Raw genomic sequence first — 16,469 nt, 5'->3', positions numbered from 1 at the left:
AATTGTCTTGTTATACAAACTACTCTACTGCTTTGGCTCACTCTGTACAAAGACTCCAGAGCAGGCAGAGGTGGACCATATTTATTACTCCTCACTTACATTCTTTATTCATTGATTTGCCATCTCATTCCACAAGACAAAGTTGGTTTCCACATTGAAACTTGAGACTTAATAGCCCTTCTGCTATTTTTATCCTCCAATTATAACTCTGAATATTCTTGTTATCACTAAAAATACAATACTCTTTTTAATCTTGTTACATTCTTGGCCTTTGTGACTTGGCAGTGAGTTCCATGCCCTAATTACAAGTTTTATATGTAGAGGTAATTACAGGTTGGGTTTTTTTTATCAGTTTTGAAAGTTACCTTTTAATTCTGCTTGATGTTCCTCAGCTCATGTTAAATGAGAGAGAACGCAGTCATCTGATCTACTGTACTTAGACCATTATTTTACTGTGCCCTCTTTCTTGATCTTCCCTCCAAAGTGAAAAAAGGCCTAATTTTTCAAACAAGAGTTTTTTCCATATCCTCATTTATTCTCATTACCCTTCCATGATCCCACTTTAGTTCTTTAATACATTTTTTGAAACAGGGAAAACAGCTGCTGAAATTGTGCAATCTCTCTACCGAACACAACGTGCCACCTGCATAACAGTGGAAGATGAGGTCCTGAGAACTCAGTTCTGTGCAGAGCCATGCTTTTGAAGTCATAAATATTAACGATTCAGAGACTTTCCAGTCTGACTTCCCTTGATACAATGTCATGGTATCTAATGCAAATTCTGCATGAAATCTGTAAGTTCTTTTTACACACGAGCATATCTTCTTATTTTAAATCCACTTTCAACACTAGGTCTTCAATTAACAGAAAGCTACATCCACAGTAAGCCTCTGTTACCTGCCTGTGCTTTACTCCTACAGTTTGTTGTTTTCTCTCAGTTCCCAAGCTGGGAAACCTCCTGTGTGACTTACAGAGCTAGAAAATACCAGGTTGGGAAAAAAAAAAATGTAGATACTTCTAGACTGTGATGGTAAGAGGTTACTGCTTAACCTTCTATCAAATAAACAAAATAGATTGAGCTACTAGAGCTTCGTTTTTTAAGACATTGGTCCTAAACCTTGTATTCTCCTTGAAAGCCTCTTCAGTTTTTCAACTTCTTTTAACAGTACCTCAGTATTGGTCTCACTAATGCTTAGTGGTAGGAGTCAACTTTGACTGAATACACTCAGTACTTTGAATTATAAAGAGGAAAGATTGTGCCATACGTGGAAATGTAAGGTCAATTACTGATAGAGATGTCAACATCTTTCTGCTGAATGAGTCAGCAGTGCCCTGGCAGCCAGGAGGGCCAACCGTGTCCTGGGTGGAATCACGCACAGCATCACCAGCTGGTGGACAGAAGTGATTGTCTTGCTCTGCTCTGCACTGGGGCGGCCTCACATCAAGTACTGTGTGCAGTTTTGGGCACCACAGTATAAAAAAGATACTAAGCTATTCAAGAGCATCCAAAGGAGGGCAATGAGGATGGTGAAGGGTCTGGAGAGGAAACCATACTAGGAGTGGCTGAGGTCAGTTGGTCTGTTCAGCCTAGAGGAGACTGAGGGGAGACCTCATTGCAGTCTACAACTTCCCCGTGATGGGAAGTGGAGGGGCAGGTACTGATCTCTTCACTCTTCTGACCCGTGACAGGACTCAAGGAAACAGCATGAAGCTGAGTCAGGGGAAGTTTAGGTTGGATATTAGAAAAGCGTTTTTCACCCAGAGGGTGGTTGAGCAATGCAACAGGCTCCCCAGGGAAGTAGCCACAGCACCAGGCTTGGGTCTGACAGAGTTCAAGAAGTATTTGGATAACGCTCTCAAACACATGGTGTGACTCTTGGGGTGTCTTGTGCAGGGCCAAGAGCTGGACTCAATGATCCTGATCGGTCCCTTCCAACTGAGCATATTCTATGATCCTATGATTCTCTAACCATTCTTAATTCTAGCAGCGTGTTCTTAAATGGAAAGAAATAAAGAAAGGTTGTGGCTTCATAAGACACACTGGTCAAAAGAAAAACAACTGATCTAGCAGAGTCAGACATATCTGTTATACATCCTAATTTGCAAGCAAATAAGCAGCTACAGCAGGAGCCTTCCTTAGCAGTGCAGTGTGTATATGACTGAGCTCAACAACAGAAAGGAAGAATATGGGACCAGTGGAGGTGGGCACATGATGAGAAGGAATACAGGAGCATTGGCCAGGTGCACAGGGATGGAATTAAGAGGGCCAGTGCTTCCGTGCAGTTAAAATTGATGAAGGACATCATAGGTAAGGACACTTTCGCAGCAAAATGGGAGACTGAGTAAAATCTAGGCCCCCTGCTGAATGACACAGCACACATGTACTCACTTTGTCTCAGTATCTACCAGCACAGTCTGCCCGCAGGTCTCCCAGAGTTCCATGTCAAGTAGAAGGAACAAGTCAGGGTCTAATTAAACAAGCTAGAAATGTCATACAAGTCCATAGGATTGGACAGGATACATTTGAGAGTACTAAGCGTGCCAGCAAAATCATTGGAAGGGCACTCTCTCCCTTGTGAAAGGTCACAGTGATCCGAGGAGGTTTCTGACAACTGCAAAAATGTTACGTCTGTCTTAGAAAATTGCAATAAGGAATATCTGGGTGATGAATGGCTGATCAACCTTCTCTCAGTTGCTGGGAAAATTATGGAACAAGTACTCATGGAAATCATTTCCATTTCCACAACAACAAAAATGTTATTGAGAGCAGCCATTTTGAATTTCCCAAGGGCAAACTGTGCTTAGCTACTCTGATTGCCTTCTCCAACTACATTACCAGGCTCTCTGGGTGAGATTAGAGTAGATATTGTTCCTCTTTTCTTCAAAGCCAGGCCTTTAATATGGTGTTTCAGCAACCAGATAGAGGTGGACTACAAGATGGGTTAAAAACTGATCAGATCACAGGACTCAAGGGGTAGATAATAACTGTTTCATGTCCAATTTGCCAGCGATTCCAAGGGGTATTTCCTGGGATCAAAACACAGGCTGATATTATTTAAAGTTTTCATCTGTGACTTGCATGATGAGACCCTTTGGAAGTACAAGGTGATGCCAAATCAGGGGAATTGAAGTTCCTAAAAGATAAATGCCAAGGTTCTGCATCTGAGACAAGATATACTTATGGAGAAGTGCAGGCTGGAACTAACGGTTCTGCAAGAGAGGACCCAGTGGACCACAAACCAACAAAGTCAGCAGCGTGTGCTTGTGGTAATGAAGAGTAACCACATTTTGGAGTGCATTAGCAAGACCACAGACAGCAGGTCAAGGGACACGATTATTACCCTCTATTCAGCACATATGAAGTCACATCTGGAGCACTGTGTTCGGTTTGTTCTCTTGCCAAATAAAAGAGAGTGAAGAGAATCGAGCAAAGGGTTATTAAGGTAGCTAGGAGCTTTGACATATAAGGAGGTTGAGGGACCTAGGAATATCAATATTCTTATCAACTTTAATGGACATTTACTGCCAGAGCATGCTTAGCAACATTCCTTATGTTCTTATTATGAGACCGGATACATTTTGGTAGTTCCATCCAGAAGACCTACAATGGTTGTAAGTATATATTAGAGCCCGTTAACGTCACCAGTGCAGTACTTAGTGATGATGTGCCACAGCAAACTTTGAACTGAGTTCCACACAGACATTAAAAGGTAGCCTGAATGTAGGATTGTCCTGCAAGCAGAAACTCCCATGGCTCTTCCATATTTCTGTGCCTGACAAACTCACTCCTTCTTGGGGACTGTTGCACAGAAAACATGAATTCTACAGCAAACTGGCATCCTACCCACGAATGATTTTCCATTTATAGTTGCAAAGCCACTGCTAAAGTGGCCAAAACTAGTTTATAAAATATTTCTTCAACTATAATTGTTTGGAACCACTGAACTGCATGTTCCAAGTCAGATCAAAGGAGCACCACAAACCCATGAAAGGCTTATGTGTAAAGACAGGGTAAATTCCATGTCTGGGATCCATCTGTAATTCTGTCAAACCAAGATGCTTGTAGCTGTATATAAGTTAAATGTCTGCCAAAATTAAGTGGATGAAGAACAAATACCCCCCTATCACTTTTTTTTTTACAGTAACTACCTTGTTTTATTTAATGTTAGATACGTAATAAACTCCCTTTTACACTGTTACGAAAATACAAATGAGATTGGGAGTTACATCAATGCCAGAATTGATCACGGAAATTTTAATTAGCATTTTGCTACAAATGTAGATGTGTAAAAGTATGCCACATTCTTTTGACTCAAAATATTACAGTTGACACAGCTGAAGAAGATGTAGCTTAAACTCAACAGGATTTTGAGGGAACTGTATCATTTTCCTGAACGGGTTCAAAGCAAGTGTATGACTGATTTACTACAGATTGGCAACACAAAGATTCATTTAAGATATTCCAAATATAGTTGGAATGAAAAGGCTCAATGTTTTTATATTTGCACACTAGGATATATGCATGATTTTTCATGTTTTGCCATGTAAAAAAGTAGTAATTAATATCAACTTCCAGTGTTAACTCCCTAAATAATTAGCACTTGCACATATTATTATTTCGTGCCAGTTCTCTCTACTTAAAAATATTTTCTATTTCAATAACTTGAGATTTCATTTTGGAAGTGAGAAATACTTCCTCTCCATTTAAAACAATACTCATAACAAGCCACTGACAAGGGTTACAGCAAAAGGCAGATACAGCTAAATATTTTAAAAGAAGCCTGGAACATGTACTGTGAGATCATGAAATCTACTCTTTGTAGTTGTTTACATTTCAGCAGCAATTAAACATAAGTACAGCATGCCTATACCACTACCGGGAGAAATTTGCTAAAAACTTATTTAATGTGATTTAAGACAGCCAAAAGGCAGGATATGTAATGCAAATAAAAATAATAATATATAAAAAAGAAGCTTTCTTATTGCTTTATCTGATAAATCCAAATCATTAGCTTTAAAAAAAATAAATTAATTCATAAACATGAAAGCTCCTGAATTCTTCAGCTGCTCAATAAACTCCATGACTTATTTTGGAGCCTTTGCAGATGCCATGGTCCACACGAGGGGTGGTACCTTTCATAGTCCAACTGATCTAGCTTCAAAAACTACATTCTGGGACATGAAGGGTTGAAATCGCGCCTGAAAACTTGACCTTTACATCAGCTGGTCTAATCTAATAAAAGAAATTACCTCTCCCTAGAAGTCCTTGCTTTGTTTATGGGTACGACTGCCTGAGATTACAGCATTACTATTATCAGGCAATGCCAACTGCAAGGCTCAGGGTGGGAAGGGCTGCCAAGTGCTTGTCCAAAAACACCCTCACGTTGGGGATCCCCGTGAAGCACCGATATCTGCATTTTTTTCCTGTTGTGCACCTGGCCCGCGGTGTGTGTGACAGGGGTGGCTGTCTGCAGACGTCGTGGTGCTCCCCGGCTGAGCGCCTTCCCTGCGCTCACTCGCGTCTGGGCCGGGCTCTCAGTAGTTGCTTGAGACTGAGATATTGTTGCCCGCCCAGGACCGCACTCAATGTCTAAGCAGCGGCCCACGGCTTTGCTGGACAGACGCTCGCCAAGATCCTCCAGATGTCCCCGGGCTTCCCTCTTCCCCTGGGCTCCCCCAACTGCCTCGGTCTCCCCCAGCAGCAGCGGGGGCCCGACCGCCGTTACGGGACCGGGCGCAACGCGCCCGCGCCGCCATTCCTGTTGATCCAGCGCCCCCTGCGGGGCGGGGCGGGCAGGACGGAGACGGCAGCGCCGGGGAGCGGAGCAGCTCCGTGCCCTCTCCCGACGCGGCGCCTCGTCGGGACGGGGAGCGGAGAGAAGCCCTGAGCTCCTCCGAGCCGAGTCGCGCCGCCGGAGCTGCGGCGCCCGCCGTCGCGCCGCACCGGCCCCGCGGGGCTTCCGCACAGGGGAGGTGACTGACGGAGGCAGGCACGGAGGGCAGGCGCCGGCGTCCCCCCGCTCTGGCACGGCGCCGGGCTGCGCCGAGCCGAGAGGGCAGCGCCGGGGAGGGGGAACCGCCGCGGAGGGCGGGGGAGCGCCGCGTGCTAACTGGGGAGCATCGGTGGCTGAACCGCCGCGTCTGGGCTACGCACACTATAGGCCGGCTCCGCGGAGCCACCGTGCCCCGGCTCTGTTGGCGTCCCGCCCCCGCGCAGCCCCGGCCGCGGCACTCTAACCCAACCCGGCTCGGCTCGCAGCGACCTTCCCGCAGCCCGGGGCGGGGCGGGGCGGGCTCGGCGCCGCGGCATTCGCGGCATTCCCGCCCTGCCACCGCCCGGCCGCGCGCCGCCGCATGCAAATGAGGGTGCTCCCCATTGGCCGCACCGGGAGCCCTTTGAAAGGGCACGCGGCGATTGGCCGCGCGCGGCGCTAACGCACGCCGAAGGATCTCCCCCCGCCCCGTCCTTTTTTTTTTTTTTTTTTTTTATTCGCCGCTAATGTGTGATGCGTTCCCTCTCAGACAGGGTGTAACTCTGCGCGCCGCTTACTACAAACAAGTAGTTCCCAGCCCCCCGCCCTCCCCGCGCCCACCCGCGCGGTGGGGCGGGTACGGGACGCTGCAGTCGCGGCCGCCGCCCCGCGGGCGCCCCGGCGCGGAGGGGAGGGGGCGGCGGGGGCGGTGGGGAGAGGTGTTCCCCCCTCCCCTCCCCCGCGGAGGGATATCCTTGGCGCGCTCGCCGCACTGTGCCCGCACCAAAATATTGGGAGTTAAGAGGCGGCTCGGCGGCGCCGCCGGCTCAGAAGCGCGCGGGCAGCTCGGCGGCGGCGCGGTCGGTCCTGCGCCCGCCACGGCTCTACTGCGGCGCCCAGCCCGCGCCTGCCACCGCGGCCCCCGCAGGGGCGGGCTCCACGCGCGGCCCCGCACCCCCCGGACTCGCCTGCCTCCGAGGAGGGCTCTACTTCTGGCTGCGCCTGCCTGCGCCCCGAGCGGCTCTCGCCCGGTGGAAGAGGGAGCGCGGGAGCGGCGCGGTCGCTGACTGCGTTTTTCCCGAGGACTTGGTGCGACCGGCGCCTGGATTGCTGCCGGCGGGGACCACCCCCCCCACCCCCCCACAGGACTCCGTCGGTGCCCGCTCCCGACCGAAGAAGGAGCTGCGCAGAAGATATCGGCGGCCCGCCGCCCTCCGCCGGCTCCGGAGCGAGGAGAGCCGCGCCAAGCGCTTGAGCCGGGAGGACGCCGGCGGAGCCACCGTCAGGGACTCGCCGTTTTCCCCCACTCGGAAGATGTTGCTCTCCAAGTTCGGCTCGCTGGCGCACATCTGCAGCCCCAGTATGGACCACTTGCCTGTGAAGATCCTCCAGCCAGGTACGGGGCTGGGGTGTCCCCTGCCAGAGCCGCGCCGGTGGGCGCGGGTCGGCCCCGCGTTACCAGGGTGCCGGGGCCGGAATCTCGCAGCCCCAGGAGCTGCATTTGGGGCTTCTATTTTCTTTTTCTTTTTTCTTTTTTTTTTCTTAATTGAAGAAGACAATATATTAAAAAAAAAGCCTTGGTCAGAATTAGGGCAGTGCGCACAGTACGCGTCCGCTGGGCAGAGCATTTGTGGGCTTTTTTTCTTAATTTTTATTTTTTTTTTTAATTTTGGGCGCAGCACGGCTGCGGACACTGACGCGGGTGTTTCCCTCTCGTTTCCCCAGTGAAAGTGGAGAAGGAGCCGTTTGATAAAGTCTACCAGGTGGGCTCCGTACTGGGCAGCGGGGGCTTCGGCACCGTGTACGCGGGGAGCAGGATCGCCGACGGGCTGCCGGTGAGGAGCGGGGCGCCCGGGCGGGGGTGGCGGGCGGGATCGCGGCGCGGGAATCTGCGGGCGCGGGAAGCGGCGGGCGCGGCCGGCCCGGCCCTTCGGCGGCGGAGCGCCGGCTGAGCCCGCCCCACCGCTCACGGCGCCTCCTTTCTCCCCGCTCTGCAGGTTGCCGTGAAGCATGTGGTGAAGGAGCGGGTGACCGAGTGGGGCACGATTGTAAGTACCCGGGGGGGACTCCGGGGGTGCCGCGGGGCTCCGCCGCGGCGGGGCCATTGTGTGGGTGGCGGGGCCCGCCCCGCTGGCGCGGCCTCTGCGTCGGGAGGGAATTTGGCGGGGGTTCGCCGCCGCAGCGCCGCGCCCGCCCCTCGGACTGCGGCAGCCGCGGAGGGGGGCCCGTCGGCCGCGCCCTCCTTCCCCGCCATGCACTCCCTCCTCCCTCCTGCCCCTCCCCACCTCCCTCCCCTCAGCGAGGGGGCGCCCCGGGGCGCGCCGCCCCCCCGCTGACCCGCGCCCCCCTTCTCTCTGCCCAGAGCGGCGTCATGGTGCCCCTGGAGATCGTCCTCCTGAAGAAGGTGGGCTCCGGCTTCAGAGGGGTCATCAAACTGCTGGACTGGTACGAGCGACCCGACGGCTATCTGATCATCATGGAGCGGCCCGAGCTGGTGAAGGACCTGTTCGACTTCATCACGGAGAAGGGCGCTCTGGACGAGGAGACGGCCCGCGGGTTCTTCCGGCAGGTGCTGGAGGCGGTGCGCCACTGCTACGGCTGCGGCGTGGTGCACCGGGACATCAAGGACGAGAACCTGCTGGTTGACCTCCGCACGGGCGAGCTGAAGCTCATCGACTTCGGCTCGGGAGCCCTCCTCAAGGACACAGTCTATACCGACTTCGACGGTACGTGTCCTCCCTGTGCCGAGGGCAGACCCCTACTCCCCTTCTGGGGTGATGCCTGCCCTAGAACCGCCGTTTAGAACGTTCCCGATGCCTGGCAGCAGCGAGCAGTGCCCCTGACACGGGGGTTCATATCAGGTCTACCGGTAACGGAAACCTGCGGACCCGAAGCAGCTTAGGGGTGTTCAGTTGCGTAGGAAAAAAGAGATTCCATGCAGTGACGCAGCAGTTTCTGTTTCCCTGTCTTGGAAAAAGCGGGTTTTTTTCCTAGAGGGCGATCTGTTTACATGGAGGCTTTGCCAGTGTCGGATATTTCCATGTGTGGATATGCAGTTTTTATATGCGGTGCTTTTTTTAACTCGGAGCGGTGCCTCCCCTTCCCATTCCGGCAGTGTCCTGGAAATCCCGCATTGCAGATTTTAAAGCGATGGGGATAAGTGTGCTCCCTCAAAATGACTTGATGTAGATTTCAGGGCCGGGGTCGATGCTTTAGGGGTGGGAAAGCGAAACATAAGCCAGTGTGTGTGACCAGAGAGAGCATTTCCCCTAGTCCTTGGAGTGTGACTGATGTAACGGGGCCTCGCTCCCCCCGTTTCCCCCGCCCCCAGCTGCCGCACTCACATCTGTTTGTTGTGAAACCCGAAGCCCTGCCGCACGTGACCCTCGGCATCACGAATTCCCCGTTTTGTTTGGTATCCAAGGAGCCCGCGGGCACCGGAGGGAGGGGAAGGGTGGGGAGGCGGGTTGGGAAAAACTGCCGCATAGAAGCCCGAGGGGGGCCTTAAAAACACAGAAATCGTAAGCGGCCCTATTTTGTTTACTGCCCTGTGGAATTGGATAAAGCAGATTAGCTCCATGTAATGCGAGCAGACCTGAGTTTCACCTTCTTGTCGCCCTCTCCTCCTCCCCGCCAGCCCCCTTTGTCCTTTTGTGTCTATTTTTGGTGTGATGGTGCAGACGCCACGTGGTCAGTGAAAGGGAGCTTGCCTCAGTAAACAGTCAGCTGATGGGGCTGTGTTATTCCTTGCAACGAAATAGCACAACCGGATGGGCCAAGTCTGTTGATGGTGTAACCCCGCAGATGACCTGAAATTACACCACTAATGGCTTTGGCTTGTAAAAAAATTGAAAGCTTCTTTTTTTTTTTTTTTCAATTCCCAAATGTCAAATTTATGAATTTAATTTAGGCCTACCAGAAGGAGCTGAACAACGGGGAAGCACTTTAAACCTTTACTCTATTTTTTTTTTTTTGTTTACTGCTTTCAGGAACGAGAGTATACAGCCCTCCAGAGTGGATTAGATACCACAGATACCATGGGCGGTCAGCAACAGTATGGTCTCTGGGAGTTCTGCTGTATGATATGGTTTGTGGAGACATCCCTTTTGAGCAAGATGAAGAGATCTTGAGGGGACGGTTATACTTCAGGAGAAGAATTTCACCTGGTGAGTTCTATAGGGGTCAAGTGGTTTTTTGGTTTTTTTGGGTTTTTTAAATAGTCCTGTACATTTGAACGTGTATGGGTGGATTTTTTATTGCTTGGGATTGTCTTTTTTTACTTTCTTAGTCTAACATAGCTTTCTTTTTTTTTCGTACAGAATGTCAACAGCTGATCAAATGGTGCCTTTCACTGAGGCCTTCAGACAGACCAACACTTGAGCAAATTTTTGACCATCAATGGATGCACAAATCTGAAGTAGTGAAGTCTGAGGACTGTGACATAAGGCTACGGACCCTTGATACTGATGTATCTAGCACAAGTTCAAGTAATGAGAGTCTGTGAAATTACTAAGGACCTCGCACTGGGAGGGGAGCTACAAGCAGAAAGACCACAGTGCTGCTGCCAATACATAGGAGGGGCTAGAAAAATGCATTCATTATTCTGTAGTTGAATCTTTGTCTGAGGGACTTGATTTTATTTTCCCCCTTTGCTGGTTTCTGCTTTGGAATGAGAGATTTCCTTTGGAAACGCTGATGTTTGGGAGTTGCAGGCCAGTACTTAGTCAAAGACTGACCTTATTAAGAAAGCAGTGACCTCTTGAATACATGGTAAACTTTTTTGCTCTCATAGAGCCTGGACTAGATTTTATTTGCTTTTGAGTGCCTTTTTGAAAGCTGCTTCAGTGGGACTTTCTTTTTTGAGCTGTCTATGTCCAAAGAAGATCCAGTTCATTATAGGAATTTGCTCCCTTTAGACTCAGTGCTGGAGGAAGCAGCTCCTATGATGCATTGGAGAACCTGTTCGGTGATTGAATGAAGTAGTCCCATCCACTGGTGATGGAATACTTGAACACAGACATTTCACTCTGCTCCCCCTGCCCTTTCCAAATCAAACCCACCTCTGCTGCTCAAAATATTTCCTATAGCCTGCACAGAAATATGAACAGGTATATTGGCTTCTTTGTCAGAAACATTTATTCATGTTTCCTTTTATCATCTCTACCATTGGGCATGAGAAGCCCCTTTCTCAACTCCCCCTGGCCTTTTGTCACCCTGCGAGTCTTAAAGTATGTATGGGCATGATGAATGCACAATCAATGCAATATTCAAGGACTTTTACTTTTTTTTTTTTTCCATACCTGTATAATGTGTTTATGTAAACTTGGTTTTTCCCATGTACTATACAATTATTTATTGTTTGGAATTTAGAAAACCTCCCACAGTTTTCAGCTGTGGCTATTTATTTGGTTAATTTATTTGGTTAGAATTATTCAACACTGTGCTTTCCCCTCCTTCTATCCATGGGAATTCTAGTGGTTTACCCATGGCACTTTTTTCTGCATTCCTGTTAACTTTTTGTTAAAAAAAAAAAAAATAAAATTCTGACTTTATCAGTTTTTTGTTGGAAGATGGGAAATTGTTGTACAAAGTTTAATTTAAGGGAAATAGAATGACTTTCTAAAGTTAGTCAGTATGCCTTTTGTCTGGTATTATTGTACCAGAAATGTAAAGTAATGCTGTTTGGAAGGGTTTTAAATTATTGACATTGTACAGTCTCCGTGCATTGGCTCTGGAAGGTAGAGTGGCAGAGTCATAAACCTTAATTTATTTTAATAGCTGTGTTTCTGTGATCTGGTTGCATTTATGCAGCTTAGATTTGGATTTTTTTTCTTCTGTTTAACAGTGTGAAATGTATGGAGATCATATTTTTTATACAGGTATTTCAATTAAACTTTTTGTATATAACAGTTCTGTGTTTGTGTGCTTTTATCTTAACTATCCAGTTACTCTTGATGGTAGCACTCTTTTATCATCTCAAACACGCTGTTACCATCTTACTCTGTTAAAGGTATGCAGCAGCTGACCCTGAGTAGGTATATGGACTATGCCATTACACAGTGATTGTTTTAGGAGAATTAAGCAATCCCTCCTCTGGATTGTATCTACTCCTTGATTACTGTATCTACTCCTTGATTACTGTATCTACTCCTTGATTACTGTACTTGATTTTGGACTGAAGAAGGAGTACAATAGAACAGCACTAATGGCCTATGTTAAAGGGAATAGACCTGTAATTGTGGGACTTTAAACTGTGAATAACTGAAATACCAGTGTCAAGTATAACAAGGAAAGATTTCTATAGCTGCTGGTGGTTGCTGTTTTCACAGCTGACATGTTTACTTCCCATTACATTCAGTTTCCTTCTTCCTGTTTACCCCTTCTTCCTGGGGGTGGATGAGGACTTCCTGTGCCTTTGCAGGAAAGGGACAGCATTCTTGGAGAGCAGGGTGACTTGTTTCCCTTCAACCCCCTTAGATTATCTGAAAAGACTGCTGTGTCACTTGATAAAGTACAGGGGAGTATGCGCTCTTCTCATCTATTGCAAAGAGCAAGAGAAATGTCCTCAACCTTTGTCTTAGCGCATTGGGAGTCAAGTCCTGCAGATTATCGAGTTCATCCCTGGTGTCTCTGCAGCCAGAGACTGACCTGACTTGGTCTTTTTGTGGGGGTGGTAGCGATTACTAGATTTAACTACCACAGAGGGATATTTACCACAAGGTATATTTAAGGATGTGTTTGTGCTTAAAGGTGCTGTGTAGCTGTCAGATAAAGGGCTAGGCTTAGCATCTGTGGGGTTTATGTTATTTCCCTTTCTGGAGATCTTTCTGCTAGCTCATCTGCTATTATTTTGGTTCCCTGTGGGGAATATCTCACTGACATCACATCAAGCTCCTGATGCTAAGTAGTTCAGACTCAAAATGCCCATAAATAGCAGGAGGTAAAGCTGAAGGAAAAAGATCATTTATGGTCTGTGCAGTTATCTGATGACATGGAGGGAAGGTGCATAGCTTTTACTTGGCAGAAAAAAGTTCAAATTACTCTATTTAGGGGGAAAAAACCCCACAGTTGTGTCCATCAATTTGTTTACTATGTTTTCTGCTTTTGTTCCTTTTTCATTTTAGACTTACTTCTCCAGTTTTTAATGAAAATCTGTACATATGTTCAACCTAGTCCCTGAGAAACTCCCACATACATGAAGAACCCTATTGGAGCTCTATTCATAGAAGTAAAAGATTCTATGGTTAAGATTACTTAGGAAAATCACACAATGTCCTAAGAGAAGAATGCTTAAAAGTGAATATTTTGAGTTTTGCTTGGAAATGAGAGATTTCTTTTGCTTAAGAGGGGAGGATTCAGGTGCACTACAGGAGAGATGATCCCAGCGCCTACTGCAGTTCTTTAGGGAAACTCATTTCTAACCACAAGTGGTCCCTGGAGAAATTCCAGTAGCTGACAGTAATTAACATCTTCCACTCCAATGGCTTCACATGTTCACAGCTGTAGAGAGAGATGGCAGCGAGGCCACACGGGTGAGCTTCAAAGGGCTACCAGAAAAGCGATTCTAAAACCACGTTTGTAAAGCTATTGTTGATTGCTGAGCTAGGGACTTTCAACATTTCCACAGGAGCCGATGTTACTTTCCTTAGCTTCACAGAGAATCACTGTTGAAATGGTCTGTTTTGAAACATAAAAACTAGGTTTTCACCTTTTGCTACTGAGGCAAAATGCATTAAAAGGATAAAGGTCAAAAGGACACGGGCATGAGTGCTGACTCCCCTCTGGGATTAGCTCAACATAAAAGGTGCACTTTCAGTACTGCACAGGCAGCTTTCGTTGTGAAACTCCCCTGTACACTAATAGAAGCCATGTGGCTGAAACACCATATACCGAAAGTAATGATTTTTAAAAATAGCTTTTCATTGCAGTTGAAAGTTGGAAAATGATGTGTTAATATGGTTCCATTAGCTGAGTGTTTCTGCCAAAATGAGCAAGTTGGTGACAGCTCTTGGTTTCTCCTGTGCATTAAATGTTTCTCTGGGATCCTCCTCTTTATACTTTCCTCACTAGGTTGGTTTTCAACAGCACAGGGCTTGAAAAGTAAAATTCAGCAGGTCATTCAAAACACTACCATTTAAATCAGAGCCTGTTTTAACCTTGAAAAATTGATTTACTAATGATCATATGTATATATGTATGCTACTGACTTCATAAGAGATATTTTAATACATTTTAATGCAGAAAGATCTTTAACAATGTATTGGGTTTTGTCATTGATATCCCTAATAAAGGTCATTCTCCTGCATGCATAAGCATACACTCGCTTTTTTTTTCCTTTTTGTTAACTAAGCTTATATTTACTGAAGCAGCCAAACAAGAGCCCTTTGAACAAAACTATCAGAAGGATGTTAGAAAGATTGACGAGGGTGTGTTCTCACCAAACAGTTATGGTTGTCTCTCAGTGGTTTACTGACCTCTGTTGGTGAAATTAAAGTACATGTTCCAAAAATAATGATGCATAAATTGGGGAGATGTTAAAGCACTACTGGCTGATATTTTTAGATATTGGTGAGTATGGCTAATACTTAAATATACCACAATGTTTGAAAAGATACCACTAAAAAATGTAAAAAAAATTACTACAGATATGAAAATAACTTTTCAATAAAAAGGGGAGAGGAAAGTATGAATTCAAAAGGCTGTCAACTCTGCATCTGCTGTTACAGCGGTAACCTGCCTAGTGTTCCCCTAGTCACCTACATGACTCTTGGCACGAGCATTTGAGAGCATATTAGCCCTCATTCTTCCACTTCATTTCAGTCACAATGAGAAGCACTTTTCTTCTGACATACAGATGGGCAATAATTCTCAGTGGTGTAACTAGATAACAGAACATTGTGGCCCTATCAGCCTATTATTAGCGGAATTTTTACTACTAACAGCAGTAATCCTACAATTGGCAGTAGAAGTCAAGATGGTGGCATTTTAGTTTCATTGTAATACAGTTTTTGATATTGTACCGAAATTTTTTCTGCTTGTAAATTTGTAATTACTTAGTTTTGTGGTTATCTGTGATTTAAAAAATTATTATGTTTTTGCCTAAGGAGTTCCTTCAGGAAACTGACTTACCAGAGACATACTAAGCTTTGGTTATATTGCAGAACTGCTGAACAAAGTGATAAGGAGGCCACAAATCCACACAACTAAAAATTAATTTAAATCCGCATTAGACAGAATTCCTAAATAGTTTCAGAGAGAGTTTGTCCTATAACTCATGCATTTATGTGATCACAAAAAAATGTGGGTATAGAGACACACCAGTTCTTTTTTTTTGCTGAAGAGAAGTGATTCTAGAGAACTCCAGAACTGTGGTCTAACTCAAGGCAAAATGAGGAGCAGTAACATACATTCATTAAATTCTTACTGACATTTTCTTTGCTTGCAATCCCACCCCTTCTGGTCCAATAAATTTCAAAGGTATTCAATCTTTGTATCCTTTACTGCTCGTAATCTAATATTTGTAATACAGCTCGGCACACTCAAGTTTTAAGAAATGTTAAGTGGTTTCTAAATATGTGATAAAATCGGTATGTTTATACCTCAGATGCTAGGATTTCCTTTTCCTTAAAATGCTATGAAGGAAATTACCTGCCTACGGAAACATTATGCTTACATAATAATATAAATTCAGTATAGGTCTCAGATTAGCTGTGTTTAAGCTTTAATTAATATGGTCTTAGTAAGAATGTTATCTATTATAGTTAATACTCTGCTAATAGACTACACAAACCATTATGTAAAAAGCTGCTTATACTAGTCCACTAAGAGAATTAATGAGACCCATACTTTGACTTGCACTGTTTCTCAGGTGAGTCTGTGTTAAACCTGGAAATTACAATTAAGTCACAGATAGCAGAGTAACTTGTGGATCAATGTGATTCTTTGTTTACTATTAATGACTCAGCAGTCACTTTAAATCTCCAATCAGGAATAAGGAAAGATACCAGGAAATTATATTTAAAACCAAAGTATTTTGATAGAGAATTTTGAAGTAAATGTTTTATCATTTTATGAATCATTGCCTGTGTAATACCTAGTTGGATTTTTTTTTTCTTTTATGTAAGTTCTACTGGAAAAAATGTTATTTTGTAGAAATAAAAAAGTTTCGCTTGAAACACTTATTTTGGCAATTATGAATGATCTGGTTTCAGGGTTGAAGCTTGTCTCTCCACTTTTCTACTTCCCTTTTTTAGGACAGGAAAATATAAGCATCAAATATCAGTATATTCCAATTGAAACATTAATATGTTAACAAGCATATGCTATAAAACCTTGGAGTGGGGATGCCCTATATTTTTTTTTTTTTCAAAAAGTTTCCAAACCTAATAGAGTCATGAAAGGGAACAGTCTCTTTCAAGATCATCCTAAGGGAAGATGTCCATTAACTGTGGGTAAATGCTCCCATGTTCAGACTCCATGCAAGGTTTTTCTTTTTTC

The 16,469-nt window shown here is 45.9% G+C and overlaps 1 protein-coding gene across 1 annotated transcript; it reads left to right on the top strand.

Annotated features, from left to right (window-relative positions):
* Window positions 1-6,812: 6,812 nt before the first annotated feature.
* PIM3 (Pim-3 proto-oncogene, serine/threonine kinase) lies at window positions 6,813-11,881 on the top strand. The gene is made up of 6 exons (XM_032689100.1): window positions 6,813-7,368; window positions 7,698-7,807; window positions 7,970-8,020; window positions 8,335-8,698; window positions 9,962-10,138; window positions 10,292-11,881. Exons 1-6 carry the CDS (start codon window positions 7,287-7,289, stop codon window positions 10,474-10,476), a joined length of 969 nt encoding a protein of 322 aa, XP_032544991.1. The 5' UTR covers window positions 6,813-7,286; the 3' UTR covers window positions 10,477-11,881.
* Window positions 11,882-16,469: the final 4,588 nt, after the last annotated feature.

Source organism: Chiroxiphia lanceolata, chromosome 5, assembly GCF_009829145.1.
Source record: "Chiroxiphia lanceolata isolate bChiLan1 chromosome 5, bChiLan1.pri, whole genome shotgun sequence".
NCBI classification, from domain to species: domain Eukaryota; kingdom Metazoa; phylum Chordata; class Aves; order Passeriformes; family Pipridae; genus Chiroxiphia; species Chiroxiphia lanceolata.
This window is presented reverse-complemented; position numbering and strand designations above follow the sequence as displayed.

Coding starts and splice junctions, on each gene's coding strand:
- PIM3 (XM_032689100.1), top strand. CDS start 7,287: ATGTTGCTCTCCAAGTTCGGCTCGCTGGCGCACATCTGCAGCCCCAGT. Junction 7,369..7,697: donor TGTGAAGATCCTCCAGCCAG/GTACGGGGCTGG, acceptor TCGTTTCCCCAG/TGAAAGTGGAGAAGGAGCCG. Junction 10,139..10,291: donor CAGGAGAAGAATTTCACCTG/GTGAGTTCTATA, acceptor TTTTTCGTACAG/AATGTCAACAGCTGATCAAA.